Source organism: Leptopilina heterotoma, unplaced genomic scaffold, assembly GCF_015476425.1.
Source record: "Leptopilina heterotoma isolate Lh14 unplaced genomic scaffold, ASM1547642v1 Lhet_251, whole genome shotgun sequence".
Lineage (NCBI taxonomy): Eukaryota > Metazoa > Arthropoda > Insecta > Hymenoptera > Figitidae > Leptopilina > Leptopilina heterotoma.
The window spans coordinates 132,196-152,558 of record NW_025110965.1 but is presented as its reverse complement, the minus strand read 5'-3'; the positions used below and the strand labels follow the sequence as shown (position 1 = coordinate 152,558).

Here is a 20,363-nt window from a genome sequence, read left to right as displayed (position 1 = left end):
ATTATTATAAAACATGAAGACTCCGATTGCTCCGAGTCAAAGACTCAGAGTGATCGATTTCTTCATTTTTTATAACAATTTTTTATACGTTGTTTAATTTCAAAAAGGTTTGAAATTTTGAATTTGAATGTTTTGAAGAATTTTAATTCCTATAGAAAAATAATAATTAAATATTTATTTAAAAAAAAAGTAATTGATGTTTTCGAAAATTTTGAAAGAAATTTGTAAATAAATGTAACAGAACATTTTTTGTGGACTCAAACTTTTTGCTTTAAATTAAAAAAAATTTCACATTTTACTAAAAAAAATCTCAAAAAAGTCGATTAGTCGCATTTTTTCACAAAAAAGTCGAAATAGTGGCACAATCCGAGCCCTGGATTGGGGTACAAAGCTTTTGTGACAGCATATATACAATACATTAAAATTTTTACGAATATTTCTGAAATCCTTGAAGTCAATAATAGTTATGTATGCTAAAATTTTTAAGTTTTAAGTAATGTACAGACAGACGTCTGATTTTATTAATAAGGATTAAATTACTTAATTACCGTTCCTGAACAATTTCTATTATTTTTCTGTAGGTCAAAGTAGTATCCTTGCACATTTTCCTTATACAATTTTCTGCAATTTCTAGTCCAACATGGTCTATATTCCGCTTCTCTTCATTTTTACAAACGTGTTTCCCTTCTTCTTTGAAAGATTCACCATCCTTTATAACTTTTGCGTGACATGGATCTTGCCTATACGCACAATAGAAAATGTCTGTACTATCAGGAGATATGTAGTACAATCTCCTTTTGAAAACACATTTGAAGGAACCCTTTTTCTTCCCTTTTACATAATACATCTACATGGAAATAAATAAAGAAATTAACTTTAATTTTTTAAAAGAAACTTTAACTTTATTAGGATAAATTAACAGAATTTAAATATGTATTCTTACAAAAGCTACAAATAAGTATTAAAATTTATTATTTAATAAAACAAGGCCCTTCTAGAAAAAATCGATTGATCTTGATTTAAAAACATTATAATTTTCTTCTGTGTGCAATTGATAGAACCATATAAATAGAGACTGTTAAAAAATTTTAAATAAGTTTAATTTCTATTCTTTATTTTCAAATGACATAATAAAATCGTCCCCAATCATAAAAATTGATACAAACGTTAAAGTACAAAATAGTATATTTCGTAACGAGTGCGAGCAGTTGTCAATTTTTGAATGAGCACTTTTTTTGGAACGAACTGTAGGCGAAGCGAAGCTTCGCCTACAATTTGTTCCAAAAAAAGTGCTCATTCAATAATTGGCAACTGCTAGCACTAGTTCCGAACGATATTTTTCATAACAAGGTGCAAAAAAGTGCCCTTTTTTCCACCGCGTTATGAAAAATAAATATAATAAGTACATAAAATTGATTAACTATTAAAACTAGAAACTTCTATTTTTTTGGATTTTGTCAAAATTATGTCCACTTTAATTTAATCTTATTTAGTAGTATTTTTAATAAAATTATTAATATATTATTAATCATTATTAATCTATTATCTATTATCTATTATTATTATTATTATTATTATTATTATTATTATTATTATTATTATCTATTTATTTTATTATTATTATCATTATTAATCATTTTATAAATTGATAAATTATTGGAATTGAATTGAAAATATGAGTATTTAAAAAAGTAAAATTACAAGATATTTTATTTTTCACTTTCGATTATGTATTTTTGTTATATTAAAAAGTGTTATGGCCAAGGATTTTGTAAAGTAAAATCACCATACCTTTAAAAAAAATTACAAGACCCTATACAGCACAAAATGGGGAAAAGTAGTTAGAAATAAAGAAAAAGGGGGAATATTTATAAAAGAGGGAAAAACTAATATTTTGAAATAGGCAAGGAATAGGGGAAACATTGTAAAGCATGTTAGTTCACGTGTGGAAATTTTCTCGGCTTCCCAAAGTTGGAAAAATAAGGAAATAAAATAATTAGGTAATAAAGAAAATTAGGATCACCTTGTCATCAGAATACTCTATTTCTTTGAAATATTCTTTGAAAATATTTTCCACAACCTCCATCTTGCACTATAAGAAATTTCAGATTATTATTAGTATAAGTAGAATAACTCTATAAAGTCTCTTTATTAATATGATTATATTAAGGCGTAATATATATATTATTAATATATTATTATATATTATTATTATTATTAATATATATTAATTATATATATTATTATTATGATATTATTAAGGCGTTATTAATTATGTTAAGGCGTACTTGCGTTTGCGAAGGCAAAAAATAGGTCCCACTTTAATATTTTTTTCACAGTCATTTTATTTAAAATATTAAAAACGATTTTTGCACCTTAAAGTACATTATAAAAACAAAAAAAAGAAATTTTTTTTCGATTTTTAACCGTTATTTACGAATTGTAGAGGGCCCCAAACATTGCGATCTCAAATTTGTAAGAGTTTGCGGTGCCCCGCATAGAGCCTCTCCTGACTGTCTAAAATCAAAAAAACAAAATTTATTCTTTAGTATACATTAATACCTAGTGGACTAACGTGATGAAATTAAAAAAAAGTAAAAAAAAACGAAAATGCGGTACTTTTAAAGTCAATTTTTAAGAAATGATGATTTTGATCTTTTGAATTTTTGACTTTAAAAGTACCGCATTTTCGTTTTTTTTACTGTTTTTTAATTTCATCACGTTAGTCCACTAGGTATTAATGTATACTAAAGAATAAATTTTGTTTTTTTGATTTTAGACAGTCAGGAGAGGCTTTATGCGGGGCACCGCAAACTCTTACAAATTTGAGATCGACAATTTTTGGGGCACTCTACGAATCGTAAATAACGGTTAAAAAACGAAACAATTTTTTCTTTTTTTAGTTTTTATAATGTACTTTAAGGTACAAAAATCGTTTTTAATATTTTAAATAAAATGACTGTGAAAAAAAACATTTATGTGGGGCCCATTTCTTGCCTTCGCAAACGCAAGTACCTTAATGGTAACATACCCCTTATAACTTCACTTTTAAACCGGAATTAAGAATATCAGAAAATTTCTAAGTTAGCCAGCTGCACAGTAGCCTTTCCTTTTCTATTTCAATAGTGTAAATTTCCTTCCGATAGTTTTTAATGAATTACAAGAATTTGATCCATGGAAGGTAAAAATAACATAAATAAAATAAATTATTTTTTAATTGGGATATTGTTTTAATTAGCCTGAAGAGGATGACAAACCCACGTCATCGAAACGTTGCTGTTTTTAAATAAACAAAAAATATGACATATATTTATTTTATTTATGTTATTTTTACCTTCCATGGATCAAATTCTTGTAATTCATTGGTTTCCTTTTCTTCTAAAAAAAAAACAAATACAAAAATAATAAAGTGAATGTGTGAATAATTAATGGACCCAAAAACTGATTGAATGTAAAAAAAGAAATTTTGTTGAATTTTTGCAGTAATTTTCAATATTTCATTAAAGAAAATGGTTCTTTTCAGTATAGCTATACAAAAAATATTATTACCTCAACTACCCAGGTCAAAAAATGAATTCTCTGGAAACTTTTCCAAAATGTTACTATTATTAGTAGAAGTGTTGATATTTAGATATTTATTAAAATATTTTTTGAGTTACATAATTTCAAAATTTTTACTTTCTTGAAAATATATTTTTTTCGATTTAATATATTGATAAGTAAAATTAATCAAATTACAAGTGTGTATAGCAGGGATGGCAACCGAAATTTTATCGGTTTCCTCTTTTCGGTATTCTTCTAAAAAAAATTCGGTTTCGGTATTTCGGTTACGGTTTTTTTTTCAAAGAATTAGGGTTTCTGTATTTGGGTTTCGGTTTTTAAAGTGAATAATTAGTTTCTTGTTTTCGGTTTCTTAAAAATGTAGGTTTTTTTGGGTTAAAGGTTTAGGTTTTTCGGTTGTTTTCCCCGGACAATATATGAATTAAAATATTTGTGTGCATTTTAATTACTTAGAATGAAATATGAGTATTAATTACTCATAATTTATTCATAAATTTGTTTTATATTTTATAAGATAGCCATAGCGATGTCAAAGAAAAACTAAAAAATTTTTGAAAGAACGTTTTTCTCCGTAACTTCTACATTTTTTGACCTAATTAGCTAAAAATTGGTACACTAGTGTATTTTTATAGGCTGATCAAAAATAATTCATTTGAAAATTTTTTTCTTATTTATTCTCAAAAAAATTTTTTTTTTATTAATTATTTGTAATCCGCAAATTTGGTTCGTCTACTTATTATTTACAATATTAAACATACTATATGTACTTTAATATTTCTTTTTCATTTATTTTTTTGTACCAAAAAATTTTAATATTGGTGTACGGAACCCGTAATTTCAGTGCGAAATCAACACCACACTTGTCCAATTTTTAGTTCTATTCAGTTTTACTTTTATATTAAAAACCGAAAAAACGAAATTTAGGTTTTGAAATAAAGGGTTTTAAATTTTTATAATACGGGTTTCGGTTTACGGTTTTCTGTTTCAGATAATTTTTTTTTCGGTTTCGGTTTCTAGTTATCGGTTTTTTAAAAATTTCTGTTTTTTCGGTTAACGGTTTCGGTTGTCATCCCTGGTGTATAGTGATTTTGAAAGGTTTTTACACGAGCTACAAGCTCATGATGAAAAGAAAGTTGTTTTCTTTCAACTTGAACTTGAAATTCAAGGTCAAATTCTTAATTTCAATATGTCTCAAAATCAATTTTTAAAATTTTTTTCTAACCTATCCCAATGGAAAGCTTACCTTTCTTCCTATGCGTCATGTAAAAACCAGAGTGGGACCTTGGAAATTTTTCAAGAAAATAATAATTTATCATCATTTTCCTTATAAAATAGTGACAAATTATTATTTTCTTGAAAAATTTGTAAGGTCCCACTCTGGCTTTTACATGCCGCATAGGAAAAAAGGTAAGGTTTCCATTGGGATAGGTTAGAAAAAAATTTTAAAAATTGATTTTGAGATATATTGAAATTAAGAATTTGACCTTGAATTTCAAGTTCAAGTTGAAAGAAAACAACTTTCTTTTCATCATGAGCTTGTAGCTCGTGTAAAAACCTTTAAAAATCACTATACACACTTGTAATTTGATTAATTTTACTTATCAATATATTAAATCGAAAAAAATATATTTTCAAAAAAGTCAAAATTTTGAAACAGAGAATTCATTTTTTGACCTGGGCAGTTGAGAAATTTTGCCCCATATATGAAACTTAATATTAATTTTATTGAATTTTGAATATCTCTCCGGAATATTGTTTGTTGATTTTTATGAAATTTACACATATTTTAGGGGCCATTCACATATTACGTCACACTTTAAGGGGGAGGGGGGTCAAACAATTTGTGACATCCTGCAGAGAAAATGGCGCTAATGTATGTAATAGAGTGACATGGGGGAGGGGGGGGGGTAAAAAATTACCAGAAATAGTGTGACGTAATATGTGGATGGCCCCTTAGGTAAAAATTTGTAATTTTAAATAAAAAAAAATAATTTGAAACACTTGAAAAAATTTATTTTCAATAGATTTTCTTCAAATTTTGAGAAAATGTTTCTTTGTAAATATTTAAATGTGGTAAATATTTCAAAACTCTTTGCCATGTCAAAAAACGAGATATTGTGTTTGATATTTTTTATTTTTAACATGATCGCATGTAAAAGTTAAAGTTTGAACTTGAATATCTCAAAATTTAGCATCGCAAAAGGTTTTGAAATTTTTACCACATTTAAAGGGCACCCGAAGAAATATTTTCTTAAACTTTAAAGAAATTCTATGGAAAAACAATTTATTTAAGAGTAGCAACCGGAGGATTCGAATTTTTTTAGCATTGACGAAGATTTTCTATGGTAAAAAGCACAGAAAATTACTGTAGAGGCTTAAAAATTTCCAAAATTGATGAAGAAATTGTCGTTTATCATCATTTTTTTAAAAATTTAGAAACCGTTTGTACCACAGGCCGACAGTATTTATTAAAACAAGAAGCAAACAATACTTTTACGAAGGTTTTAAACGTGATCATTCTGAATTCAACGTCATAATAGACCCTGCACGTCAGATTTTCGAGGTATATTAACTTAAAAGTGCAAAAGATCACTTTTTTAACATCAAAAGATAATTGTTTTGCCAAAAGTTAAATATTTCATCTGAAAACGCTACTTTTTTTCTTTAAACTACATTTTGAAAATTTAAAATATTTTCATTTTCCTGAGTAATAGTTCATTCTGTTTACTGAGTTTGGAAAATTCTTTGAAAACTGAATAAAAACAGACCAAACTTCGATAATGAAGAAGAATATTACTACAAACCAGGATATAAATTCCAAATACTTCTGCGTATTTTCGGTACAACTGAATGCGAATACGATATCAGATTTACCAAATCGTCTGCCATATACGATTAGCTATTTTGAATTTTGGAAATCTGACATACAATTCGTATCAAGTTATACCAAAAATCTGCAGAACCATTTGAAATCTAGATTTTTATAATTAAATTCTTCTATTTTATCGAAGTTTTGTATATTTCTACTCAATTTTTGTAGAATTTGCCCAACTCACTAACAAATGAAGATTTTTTAAATATCCAAAATGAAAAAAATCGAAAAACTGAATTTATTCAAAATTTCATATACCGATTTTTGATTTTTTGTCTTAAAATTATTGTATGGCTTAACTGAAACGATACCAAAAAAAATTGGATTGGCAAAAACTTTTGAGTTTTTATTCGAAGCTCACCTTGCTGCTGCAGCTAGTCTTTTTTTTACAAAAAATTCAATATCTCCGGAACCAGATGAGTCTTCATCAATTTTGTTTTATTAAATTAAAGGTGAATTCATAAGGATTCCAAATATGTTAATAACATTTTTCTCAGAAAGGAGGAAATAATGAAAAAATTGTTTACAAATTTTTTTATTAACATTACTTTTATTTTAAAGCACACATTTTTACCTGAAAAATGTGTAAACTTCATAAAAATCCATAAACAATAGTCAGAGATATTCAAAACTTTATGAAATTAATATTAAAATTCAAGATGTCAATAAAATCTCTTTTTCTGTAATAACTTTTTGGGTCTATTAATTATTTATAGATCAACTTAAGTAATTTTTTGTATTTGTTTCTTTAGGTAAAAATGAAATTTTTTCTGCCCAGCGCTAAATGATATAATCAGATTAAAAAATATCTTAACAAATGGCGACCAAGCTACTGCACAGTGAACAATGTCAGCTATACTTACATTGGCTGTTTTCGGCGTTCACTCGGTGTGAACACCGAGTTAACGAAAGTCCAATCATTAATAATATTTATTAACATTCTGTTGGCACTATCCAATCAAGATTAACTCGGTATTAACACCGAATGAACGCCGAAAATAGCCATTAGAAACATTATTTTTATAACCTTTTATAACCGCCGTTGCTAAAAAGCTGTCAAAAGCTGTCTGTTACTTAAGGGGGGCTTTTTGCGATGCTTTTGTATATATTCAAAGTATTTAAAAAAAATGTCGACATAAAATATTAAAAAATAGAAAAAATATTAAAATTAATTGTTGGCGGTGCACGTAAAAAAAAACTTGCGCAAGTATTATCTTCAATATAAAATCAAAAAAAAAATTTTAATTTTACAGCAAAGTTTGAAAATGGCTACCAAATGTTCATGGTAAACATTTTGCACTCGCCAAAAATCAATAAAAACTTGAAAAGCACTTAAGATTGTTTTTTAAAATTTAGGTAAATATTCTTGGATGTATTTCCTACCGAAATAAGCAAAAAAATATCAATTTTTTCGAACATGTAAAGTACGATCCCCTCTTAAGTATTTTAACTATTATTAATTCAGAATAATGGATTTATTCTATCACTCAGTCGTATTAAATAGTAAGAATTTGATGTAATCGATCACACTGAGTCAATAAATTAAATTAAATAAAAAAAAATTAATTAATTATTAATTAATTCTTACTATTATTAATTCAGATTCAAGACATTTTTTCACTGACATTACTAACAAGAAGTCTGATAAGTAACTACACGGAAAAAATTTTGGTGCATCATTTGCGTTGCCTATAGTATAGTTGGGCACACTGTTGCCTCGCTTTGGCGCGTCAGATGCACGAAAAAGGGACGTATGTTATCCGTATAGGTATAGTATATCGTATAATCAATTTCAAGTCTTTTGAGGTTATGATGTGTCAGCCATCTTGATACCACTATATGCGCATGTTTATTTTTTTAGGTGGAAGGGGTACACGATAGGGGAAAATTAACTTATGGGAAGTTAACTTGTGGGAGATTCTACTGTATTAAGCGCTAGAGTGATATTCGACCTGCGGTTTGGTATAGCTCGTGCACTAATGGGTACGACTAGTGTACCAAAATTTTTTCCGTGTATTTTTGCTATTCTTAATCCTGGTTTTAAACATGCACTGAGAAGTATTTCTCTATAAAATAGTATAAACTGTAGCTATACTTTTTTACATCTATATGTCATACGCCATTGGTGAAAACAACATACTCATTTCGTAAAGATAATGCTCTTTTGGTATGTTTACTACCAAGCGAGGAATAGAAAAAGATTAAATTTCCAGAAATATTCTGTTAAACGAGGATTTTTTAATCTTTCGGAATAGGCGAATTTCCAAAAAAAACCTAATTCCTCTGTGAACAGCAAAATATCAAAAAATAATTCTTCTCTATTGCTCGTGTAAATGAGATGATAAAAAAGAATTAAGATTTTCTATTTTTTTTAAATGCGCAAAATTTTTCTGCTTCTCAACATTCCAAAAAAATATAGAATCCTATCCTTTTGAATCGACAAAGTAAATCTTGTAAAAGCGAATTGAAAAAAATAAGAAATAGAGCTCTTCTTTTCAATCGACTTTAAGCAATTCTACGTAGTCAATTCAAACGAATAGAAATGTTTATTCTTATCAATTGACTGCTTCGAATTTTAGAAACGCATTAAAAGGAATAGAACTTTTGACAAACAATTTGAAAAAGCCTAATCTTCCCAATTATTTGTAGGAGCTCCTCTAGTTATTTTTCGCGTCGTGTGAATTTCATTGTGATTTCAGTGCTAAATTATTAAAATGAAAATATGTTTAAAAACGCACAGTGCTTACGATAAAATAAAAAATTCTCTTATTGAAATAAATGAAAGACATTTTCAAGTGTTCAATGTTTAACGTCAAGTTTTCAAAACTTAACCTTTTTTCAAGTGAAATATTGAGTGATAGTAAAGCAATTCAGTGGAATAGAAATTTCTACTGATTTGTTGTACTCTCTCACTCTTTTGAATGCGCGTTTCATATTTTGATGAAGTCAATTAAGAATAATAGATTTTGCTACTTTTCCTTGCTTCACCGAGGAATTGAATTATTTTGGAAATTCGCCCATTCAAAAGAAATGGACTTCTGAATTCTTTTCAATTCCTCGCTTTTTTTTATTGTTTATACTCCTGCCCTATTGGCCTTACGCACTTCGACAAGAGTCCCCGAGAAATACTTTTTGGATTAAGCATAACCATTCTACTTAGAAATTTTCTATATATTAACCTAATTTGCGTCTACAGCCGACTTTATTAGGAGTACTCGCATTGCGCCTGAACCACCCGTCAATGGGTTTTCTCGCCAGAGAAGAGGGAAACTGTAGAAAACCTCTCTGAGTACAACCGGTTTATCGACAGTCGAGTTCTAATGGTGTGTACCGGACAATAATCGGCGGTGCACATCATTATACCTCGACGTCAAACCTCCCGCTCAGATTGTCTCACGTGCCGGAAAAATACCAAGCCAAGTGGGCGCGAACCAAGGATACTTATACCCTTGGTCCTTAAACGACCACCAACGCCAGGCATCTATCCGACTGAGCTAATCTGTCGGTTAATTCCTCGCTTCTTACCGGGAGTTCTTTCAAAAAAATTTTTCTCTGCTATTACAGGGTGTCTACTGAAAATATGACTTAAAATTCCAGGACATTTTCAGGACATTCCAAGACAGATTTCTTATTTTTCCAGGACATTTATATGTGTAACAGGGTTGCCACAAGTCAGGGAAGTCAAGGAATTCAGGGAAAAGTCAGGGATTTTTACTAAAAGTACTGGAAAAAATTTAATTTTTAGAATTTATAGGAAAATTCTGAATTTTTGTGTCTTTTTTGTTTGCCTTATAAATTATGAAATTGACAAGAATTTTTATACAAACCCTTCAATTTTTTCTATTTTTGACAATAATTTCTTTTTAAATAACTTTTAAATAACTTCGCTTAAATTCAATTATGTTCAAAAATTTTTAAAAATTCTCGTCCAAATTTCAATTATCTTTATAAATAATAAAATTCTTCTTCAAAATTCAATTATTTTTAAAAAATCTAATAAAATTCTTGGCAAAATTTCAATTATTTTCAAAAATTTTCCTCATTTCAATTATTTCTTATATCTACTATTTTAATAAAATTTTCCAAAAGAATTCTATTATTTAAACAAAATTTTAATAAAAATTTAACCGGAATTTAAACTTACCAATTTCTTTTATAAATTTCTTCACATCAATTCAATTATTTTAAATTTTTTAATGAAGTTTCTCGAAAGAATTCAAATATATAAAGAAAATTGAAAAAAATAGTCTGAAAAATTCAATTGTTTCGAAAAATTTAAATAAAATTTTTTTAATAATTCTATTACTTAAAAAAATGTTGACAAAATTCTTTGCAAAATTTAGTTCATTAAATTGCAATTTTAATAAAATTTTCCTATACAATTAAATTGTTTTCAATACATTTCTCCTTAAAGAATTAAATTATTTTCACAAATAATACATTTTTTATGGGAATTCAATGATTTAAAAGAATTTGAATAAAATTCTTCGCTAGAAATCAATTACTTTCTTTCGAAAGAATTCAATTATATTTAAAAATTTTGATAAAATTCTTTATAAATTTTAAAAATTATAATAAAATCGGTCATAGAATACAATTATTTTCGTAAAATACAACATTTTTTCTAGAAATACAATTATTGTCAAAAATGTTTGTAAAACTCTTCGATGCAATTCAATTATTTTCGTAAAAAATAAAATTCTTCTAAGCAATTCAATTATTTAAGAAATTTTAATAAAATTCTTCCCACGAATTTAATTTTTTTTTCAAAAATAAACATTTTCACAGGAATTTAATTATTTAAAAAAAATTTTTTTTAATTCTTTGTCAGATTTCAATTATTTTCAATTTTTTAATGAAATTTCTAAATGGAATTTAATTATTTTCAAAAAGTTTTTAAAAATTCTGAAAAAAGCAATTATTTAAAAAAATTTGAATAAAATTCTTCACAAGAAATTAATTATTTTCATATATATAATAATATTTTCCTCTGGAATTCAATTATTTTTACAAATAAAATTCTTTCACAGGAATTCAATTCTTTAAAAAAGATTTTTAATAAAATTCGTTGCAAGAATTCAATTATTTTCATAAATAACAAAACTTATCGCTGAATTTCAATTATTTTTATAGAATTTTAATTAAAATGATAGAAAATTGCATTTATTCTTACAATTTTTTTTTAAATTCACCGAAAGAATTCAATTAATATTAAAATTTTTGGATAAAATTCTTCATAAAAATTCAATTTAAAAAAAATATGCAATTACTGAATAAATTATTAATTTTTGTATTTAGATAATTGAATTCTCGGGAAATTTTCTAATAAAAATTGATTAAAAAATGAATTTCATTTAAAATTTTAAATTATAATTGAATATTAAAAACATTATAGCGTGAATTTTTAGAAATAATTTATAATTTATATATATTATATATTATATTATATTATATTATATTATATTATATTATATTATATTATATTATATTATATTATATTATATTATATTATTATATATTATATATTTATATATATAATTTATAAAATAATTTAAAATCTTTGAAAATTTGAATTTATAGTTTACAATATTCTTATGAAATAAAAAAATGATTTTATTACTTTGTCATCTTAAATTTATAATAAAACATGAGGAAATCGATCACTTTGAGTCTTTGATTTCCTCATGTTTTATTATAATATTCTCATAAGTTATTGAATTTGATAATTTTAATTCCTATAGAAAAATAATAATGATTAAATATTTATTTAAAAAAGAAGTTATGAATGTTCTTTAGGATCAGGGAAAAAGTGAAAATTTTGTCTGGAAATCAGGGAAGAACAAAATTAAAATTTTGTGGCAACCCTGTGTAATATTATTTCATATTACGATTAACATAATTTAAATTAACCTACTTGAACAAAAATGTTTATTTTATTATAAAAAAAAGTTAAAAATCAATATTGTTGATGGATCAAAAAAATTGAAAAGCAAAATATGGAAAATTCAAGGACAAAAGTTCAAAATCCAGGACATTTAAGGACATTTTTTCAAGTTCCAGGACATTTCCAGGAATTCCAGGACTTCAAGGACCAGTAGACACCCTGTTATTATCATAATTTTCTCAAAACTAAGTGTACAAAGAAGAGTTTTGATGGTTAGTTGAATCTGTTTATTCGTTTGGTTCTCTGTAAACAGCCAATTTCAAAAGGTACCCCATCTTGCCACAATTTCTCCCCTACAAGTATACATATGTGTGAACTTGTGTTTTTCATTATCTTAAGATACCATTGTCCTTTAAGGATGTCCTGAGGATGTCTATGTCCGTTCAAAGGACGTTCTAAAGAAATCCTTAGATTTTTTTAGAACGGACATAGACATGTCTGTAAGATGTAAGATATCTTTTAGACGTTCTTAGAACGGACATAGTCGAGGAAAATTTTGAACCTGAATTTACTCTGCAGCGTTCTAAGGTTTCATCGACAGTCGCGGAAAATAAAAAATCCGACCGACCAATGAAAAATAAAAAAATTCTGCTTCTTCCTACATGTAAATACAACCCTCACACACTGACCGATGGTATAGCTCGGTTGGTGGAATCCCGTTGCTTGCGATCACAGAGGTTAAGCCAGTTTGAGTGCGGTTAGTACTTGGATGGATGACCCTCTGTGAATATCGCTACAGTCTCGGTTTTTTTCGCTGATCGAGATATATCAGACGGGAGGTTTGACGCCCGAGGCTATGTTTGTGCATTTGTGATGGCTATCCAAATGTACATTCATGACTCGACGTCAATAAACCGGTTGTACTCGGGAAGTGGGTTTTCTGCAGTTTTCCTCTCCCCTGGCCAAATGTCCAGGCGAATGCGAGTACTCCTAACCTAAGTCGGCTGCAGCCGCAAAAGTAGGGACATGGAGGAAGAGTTTGTGAGTTGGAAGAGTTTAGTAGTGATGTTGAGGAGATTGTAAAGACCCGAAAGGTTATAACAATGAAATCATACAACCACACACTAAATACACTTGTTTCGACAAATCAACTTGCCACAAACCTAATACTTACACTAATATGTTGGGTTTTTGCTTTTTCGCACGTTATGAATCTACTTTCTCATCGTCCTTACACGGAGAGAAATTTATAGTAGTGGGTAACATAATTGTGGTTAGGGTGACCATCTTTAATGCTACGTATACAGACAGCTATCTAGATAGTCACCGTTACCATCAATATCATCAGGAGTAACATCTTGGTAGTACGGGGTAGCATAACTATATTTTTTTTAGCATCTGGGATGGTTGGGAGTAGCATAATGATAGTATCGTGTAACATCATCTTTTTAACATCAAAATCTGACTATCCATTTCTCTCAGTGTATATATTAAACTGTACTGAAAAAAAATTCGACAGAATGTGCTTTTTACTTAGACAATTTTTTCCTAAGAATAAAAGCAATACACTCTCTAAATCTGAATCAGTGAAATTCCACTGAAAATCAGTGAAATTTGACTGAGAATCAGTGACTCTATTCTCGCGATTTGAATCAGTGGAATTTCACTGAAAATCAGTTTAAAATAACTGAAATTTCTGTCATTTTCCATTGATTCGACAATTAGAAAACTACTGAAAATTCCTGTAACATAAATTAAAAATTTCAGTTATTTTTAATTGATTTTCAGTGAAATTCCACTGACTCAAATCGCGAGAATAGAGTCACTGATTCTCAGTCAAATTTCACTGATTCAGTTTTAGAGAGCACGTAAAGCAATATTGTTTCTTTAGAAAAAAGTAATTTTTGCTTTTAAAAAAGGTAAAATTGCCTTAGTTAAAATTTTTGCGTTTAAAAAAAGGTAAAAATTGTTTTTTTTTAAAGAAACAATTGCTTTGCGTGTACTGCTATTGTTCTTAAGCAAAAGTTGCCAGAGTATAAAGCACATTCTGTCAAATTTTTTTTTCAGTGTGAACATTTCTTTACCGCTTGCAAGAAAAGGTGCGGTATTTTGTAAATTAAAAATTTCAAATATTTTTTCTCGACTAGTTTTAGAATTTTTCATAGTATTTTAGTAAGTGTTTAGGTTTATTTTACTGCCTTTATTCATTTTTTATTATTTTTTTTATCACATGTATAGAAAAACTAATTATTTAATTAAAACAATAAATTCGAATAAATTATTTTTTTAAATTAATTTTGAAAAATTCTTAATGAATTATTAATTATATTACTTATGTAATAATCTTGCTTATCTTTGCTTTAAATTAAAATTGTTTAATATATACGTTTCTGTTTTTTTTCGATACCGAATAGAAAAAAAATATGTTTGGCCGATTTTAAGAGGTTGACTAAAATCTCACGTGGAATTGCCAATATAACTATTGTAGCTATAATAACCAATATAACTATTTAGTGTCCATTCTTAAATTTACCTTTAACTAAAATTCTCCAAAAGTTGATTTTGAAAAATTATAACAAAATATTTGAAATAAATTAATTTTAATTAAATTTTAAAAAATGTCAACAATTCAAAAAGATTTTTATTATAAATATATATTTGAAAAATTTAATTACGTTAAAAAGTGATTCAGAAACAATTTTTGAAATATTTGTTTATAGTTTTTGTATAGTATTTGCATTATAAAAATGAATTTTTTTTCCTGAAATTTTCTTGGCTTTACTCACATGAGGCCACCCTGACTTTCCTCTAAAAATATAAGTATTAATACAGAGAAATGCAGTGTATTTTCTGGAAGCACTACATTCCTAACTTTTCCAGGTTAAAAACAAAATTTTTCCAGGTTTTTAATACGAAGATGTCAATATCTTCATTTTTTAATAAATATTTAATCATTATTATTTTTCATATAGAAATTAAAATTTTCAAACATTTGAAATTCAATAACTTATAAGAATATTATTATAAAACATGAAGATGTCGATGTCATGTTTTCTAATTAAAACTTGCTTCTTTATTGCTATAATTTCTTCAAAAATTATTTTCATCATTACAATTATTCATTTCTAGAATTTTCAACTAAAAATTTTTTTTTAAGTCAATTTTTTTAATAATTTTTGAAAAAGTTCATTGAGAATTTTCAAATTTTATTTTACAATTTAATTTGACAAAATTTTGATTATTCTGACAGTCCTCAATGAAAAATGTATTAGAAATTAAAAACTTTAAATATTTTTAAAAAATATGTTTTTTGAGGAATTTCATTAAAATTATATTAAAAAGGAAAAATGATTGAAAGTCTGCGATAAGTTTTATGAATTTATGAAAATAATTGAATCCCTGTAAAAAATGTTATTATTTATGAAAATCATTAAATAATAATTTTAAATTGAAATTTTGTTAAAACAGAGTGGCCGCAAGATTGACTTTACCAATTTCAGACATTTTACTGACATAGCGACCGTCTTAATTTCTTTAATTGTTCTGACAAAAAAAGTTTTCCTGACATTTCCCTGACTTTACTGACAAACAATTTGTTTCCTGACATTTCCCTGACTTTACTGACAAAATATTTTTTTCCTGACATTACCCTGACTTTACTGACATGTGGCCCCTGTAAAAATCTTTAAAAACAAAGAAATTCCATAAATATTTTTAAATTCCATTCTATTTCCAGGTTTTCCATACCCTTTTCTAAATTACATACCTGTTCCAGGTTTTACAGGCTCTGTGGCAACCATGCACTAATAATAGTAAATATCGCCTTGAAAAAAATTTTTCCTTCAAAATTTTTTTTAAAAAAGTTACTAATATTTCAGAATATTTATTGTTTAAAAAAAATTAGGTTATGATTGTAAATTTTTAGAGAAAATACAAAAAGAATTAATTACTATTAAAAATTATTAGTGTTCAAGTCTTCATTACATAAAAAAAATATATTTTTTTAATAAAGGTAAATTTAAAAAATTTCTTTTGACAATGTAAAAACTGCGGAAAAATCTAACCAGATGTTTTGTATGATTTTTAAATTGTATAATAAACGTCAAATATATCTTAATATTTTAAGTTTATAAATTCACAGTAAAAAACACTTATGACATATTTAAGAAAATAATTAGAGATCTAATACTAAAACTAATTAAAAATAATACTTTATAGAAAATTTGTTTCCAAATGAGAACTTGTTAGAAAAACATTCTTCGTAAAACAGATTTCATTGAAAATCAATTTTCTTAGAAAAAAAGGATTAGAAATTTTTTTTAAAAAATGTAACAACCTATCAACTTAAATGCCATACAAAATTATCACAGGCCTTTGGAAATTTTTTCATATTACAATGGATATGTTTGAAAAGTTTCTAAAAAATTAATAAAGAAAATGTTACGTTGATTTCAGCATTTGCCATGTTACGTTGTATAAATAATTTTGTAATACTTTCGTTCATAAAACGAGGTAAAAAATAAATTTGTTATTTTTCAAAAGTAATTATATATTTATTATTAAAGAAAATTGGCATGCCAAAATAAAAATAATTTTTTAAATTTTGAGTGCATTATACTAAAGTGAAACAAACAAAATGTGTCAAATAATTATACATAAAAAATGTCGATAATACTAAATTATAGTATTAATATATATTAATTAATATATTAGTATTAAAATATATTTTCAATAGATTTTATATTACCTTTTTATGATTAAAAGTAAACTTAAAATATTGTTTCACTATAGAATTAAAAAATTTACCTTCTGTCAAATTTTAAAGAATAAGTGATATTTTCTTTCATACCTTTGGAAATTAACAATTTTTTTTATTTCATGCTGCAGAAGAATGAAAGCAATATGATTTTCTTATAATGTATTATTATCTTTTTATCCTTTTTATAGAGAAATGGACATGGAAAAGTGAACATAGACTATCAAAACAATAGTGCGTCTACTCTCCATTAGAAACTTCAGAGTGCGGTAGCGTATGCGTAACAAAAAGGGAAGGGTTGCAAACATTTGTATCAGAATGAAAAGAGCAGAATGACTATTATGTCGAATTCACAAACGTAGAATCTGTAACTTTACGAATTTGTTTTTATCGAATACAAAATTTAAGAAAATTATTTTCACGAATTAACATTGACATAATTTTTATTTTCACTAAACAATAATTGATAGAATTTTAAAATAGTCGATTTCTTATTTAGTCGAAAGTTTAAAAATCCGAAATTTAATTAAACCTAATTTTATTTTGTCGAATGGTGGTTCAATATAATGTGAATATTAACGAAATTTATTATAGCCGAATTTATAACTAACCTAAATGTAACTGAACCGAAAAGTAATATTACATATTCTTTATTCTATAGAAATTAAAAGTGTTCGAATTATCATTTAATCGAATATTTATTATATAGAATTAATTTTAATCGATATTTCGAAATCTCGAAATGCAAATTAATCTAAACTAATATTTAAGGAAAATACAACTAAGCGAATTTCTAATTATCCGAAAACTAATTTGGTAGAAAATTTTTGTGGGTGAATTTAATTTGAGCCAAAAAGCAAGTAGCCGAAACGTCATCTATTATAATCTTAAAATGGCGAAAAAGCTATTTGTAAGAATGGTTATGTTACGTGCGGAGTTACGTTATTTACGCGCAGGCGTAAAATCCGCGATTTGATTCGATGTTCAATCTTGGTTTAATCCTTTGAAAAGGAAGGCGGAAATATTCAAAATAAAACAAGTTAATTTCCGTTAAAACGGAGGGAAAAACCTCACGATTAAGAAGGATCAATTAATAATTAATAATATTAATTAATCATTAATCCAACTAAAGTCGCGAGTAAACCCAATACATTTATTAAAGTCAAAACATTACACAAGTCGAAGTTATTCTAAAAGCTATTTTGGGACTACTCTGAAGTACATTACGAAAGAACTCCAAAGTAGAACTGAATTCGTGAGGGAGCATTTAGCCCTTGGTCCATGGCAAAATCTTTGCGCATGCCCTGTTATAGAGTTTGTAAAGTCTATGGAGTGTTCAGAATCACAACACCAACACTGCACTGCACTAATACACGTATAAACATACTCTACGTATTGAAAACATGTATCACAACAAGTGAACATAACCCTTTTTCATTCACACTAATTACACAATTATTAATTATTTACATCATATCTAGTAACAATAAATCTCTTATACTGCACTCATCATATTTAAATATAAATAACAATTATAACGATAACCAATTTGATAATATATCATAATATAATATTATTATTATATTAATACGTTACAAATATATATTTATATTCAATACCATAATATTACAACACTCAATTAGATGAAGTTTACTAATAATATCATTTTCAAATAATACATTCATATTGCATAATTAGCAACAATATAATATTATTGTCAATTGTTCATAATGTTCATATTATACAATTGATAATTAAAGTTCGTCCCATAATGAAAGTCTATGTGTACGTGACTTTTCGAAGCCATTTCTGTGGTCACAAGTATGGTAAACACATGTTGCATTGTCCTATGGAAAAGGACACTTGAGATATTTTTTATATTCTTTCGAGGGTTTCTCGGTTTTATGACTCTAAAGAAACTAGAGATTACATTTTCTTTCGCTATTCTACTTGATTTATGACAATTCTAAGAAATGTTGATTTTCAAATACATATTCAGAATTTGGAAACTATTAAACCGTGAAGTATTATATTTTACAATAGTCAAACTTTCTTGTTTAGTCTCGTCAATATTTGTCTAAAGTCGTGAGAAAATACTAAAAATAATTAAGTTTATTAACGAAATGTTATAATTCGCGCTTCGATAACTCGTAAATCGATATATCGAAAGTTAACGAGCGAGATGGTAGTCGCTCGTAACACCTTCCCCCTTAAAGAGAATTTTTGCAAGAAAATTATTAAAGAAATTTTACTTGGGTATTTTAAATTTGTCTATAAATAAACTGATATTTATTTTATGAAATAGTCATGATTATCCAAATCGAGATATACTCGTTAGATCTATTCTAAAACTTGTGTTTTAAGTTCAAGAATAGAAGAGAAGGACTACAAATAAAAAATTTTTATGTTACTATAAATATTCAAGAATTGTCAAAATAATTTGATACAGGACATCAAAAAGAAATAATTTTCTTTTGTACTTCTTCATAGTGAAAAGTTTTGAGGGGGTAAGAAAGAAGGAAAAAGATGAGAATTGAAATGGCATGGTACGAGCAAGTCCCAGTTTCTCGACACCCCCTTCCCCCTTAAAGAGGATGGTGAAAAAAAAAGGGTCCTGCATTGCAGGTAGTTGGCCTGCTGACACTGTGAATCGGTTTTTAGAAGTGTCACTGACCTAGAAAAAGGTTTCCGTCCTTCTAATGCTGTAGTATTTATATTTACTTCTAATTTTCTTTTATGCACAGAAGATTTTTCTTAACAATTTTTACTATAATAATCTTTATAGAATTTAATTTTATATGAAAATCACTATGATCAAGGATAAATTATTGTGTCCTTGCTTATCACTCTCGCAACTCAGTCTGACCTCGAAAGGGGGCCCATGATTAGAACCACAGCTGGGAAGAACATTTTTCTCGGTGGTGTCGCCGGGAATAGCACCTTCCGTGTCCTCTGAGCGACCTTCATAGCATGACTTCAGGCTGGTCCCTTCCTCATCAACACTATCTCTGGTCTTAATTATAGGACTGCCACCATTCCCAACTAAACCATAAAGCCCGCTATCGAGAGGCCCACAATTACTCTCGAAAGCGTCCGGAACCAGTATTTTCCGGGTCACTGACATTATAGTGTGACTTCAGGCTGGTCCCTTCCTCATCAACACTATCTCTGTCCTTGATTGATTGACCAATACTGTCCGTAACTAAACATTCAACGAAACCAGTGTTTACGGGTCACTGACATTATAACATGGCCTTGGGCTAGTGCCCGCCGCATCAATGCTATCTCTG

At 27.1% G+C, this 20,363-nt stretch overlaps 1 protein-coding gene across 1 annotated transcript; it reads right to left on the bottom strand.

The window, feature by feature from the left end:
- Window positions 1-544: 544 nt before the first annotated feature.
- On the bottom strand, window positions 545-2,086 carry LOC122503252. Its single transcript, XM_043613726.1, has 2 exons — window positions 2,024-2,086; window positions 545-847 (listed from the first exon to the last, which is right to left on the bottom strand). Exons 1-2 carry the CDS (start codon window positions 2,084-2,086, stop codon window positions 545-547), a joined length of 366 nt encoding a protein of 121 aa, XP_043469661.1.
- Window positions 2,087-20,363: the final 18,277 nt, after the last annotated feature.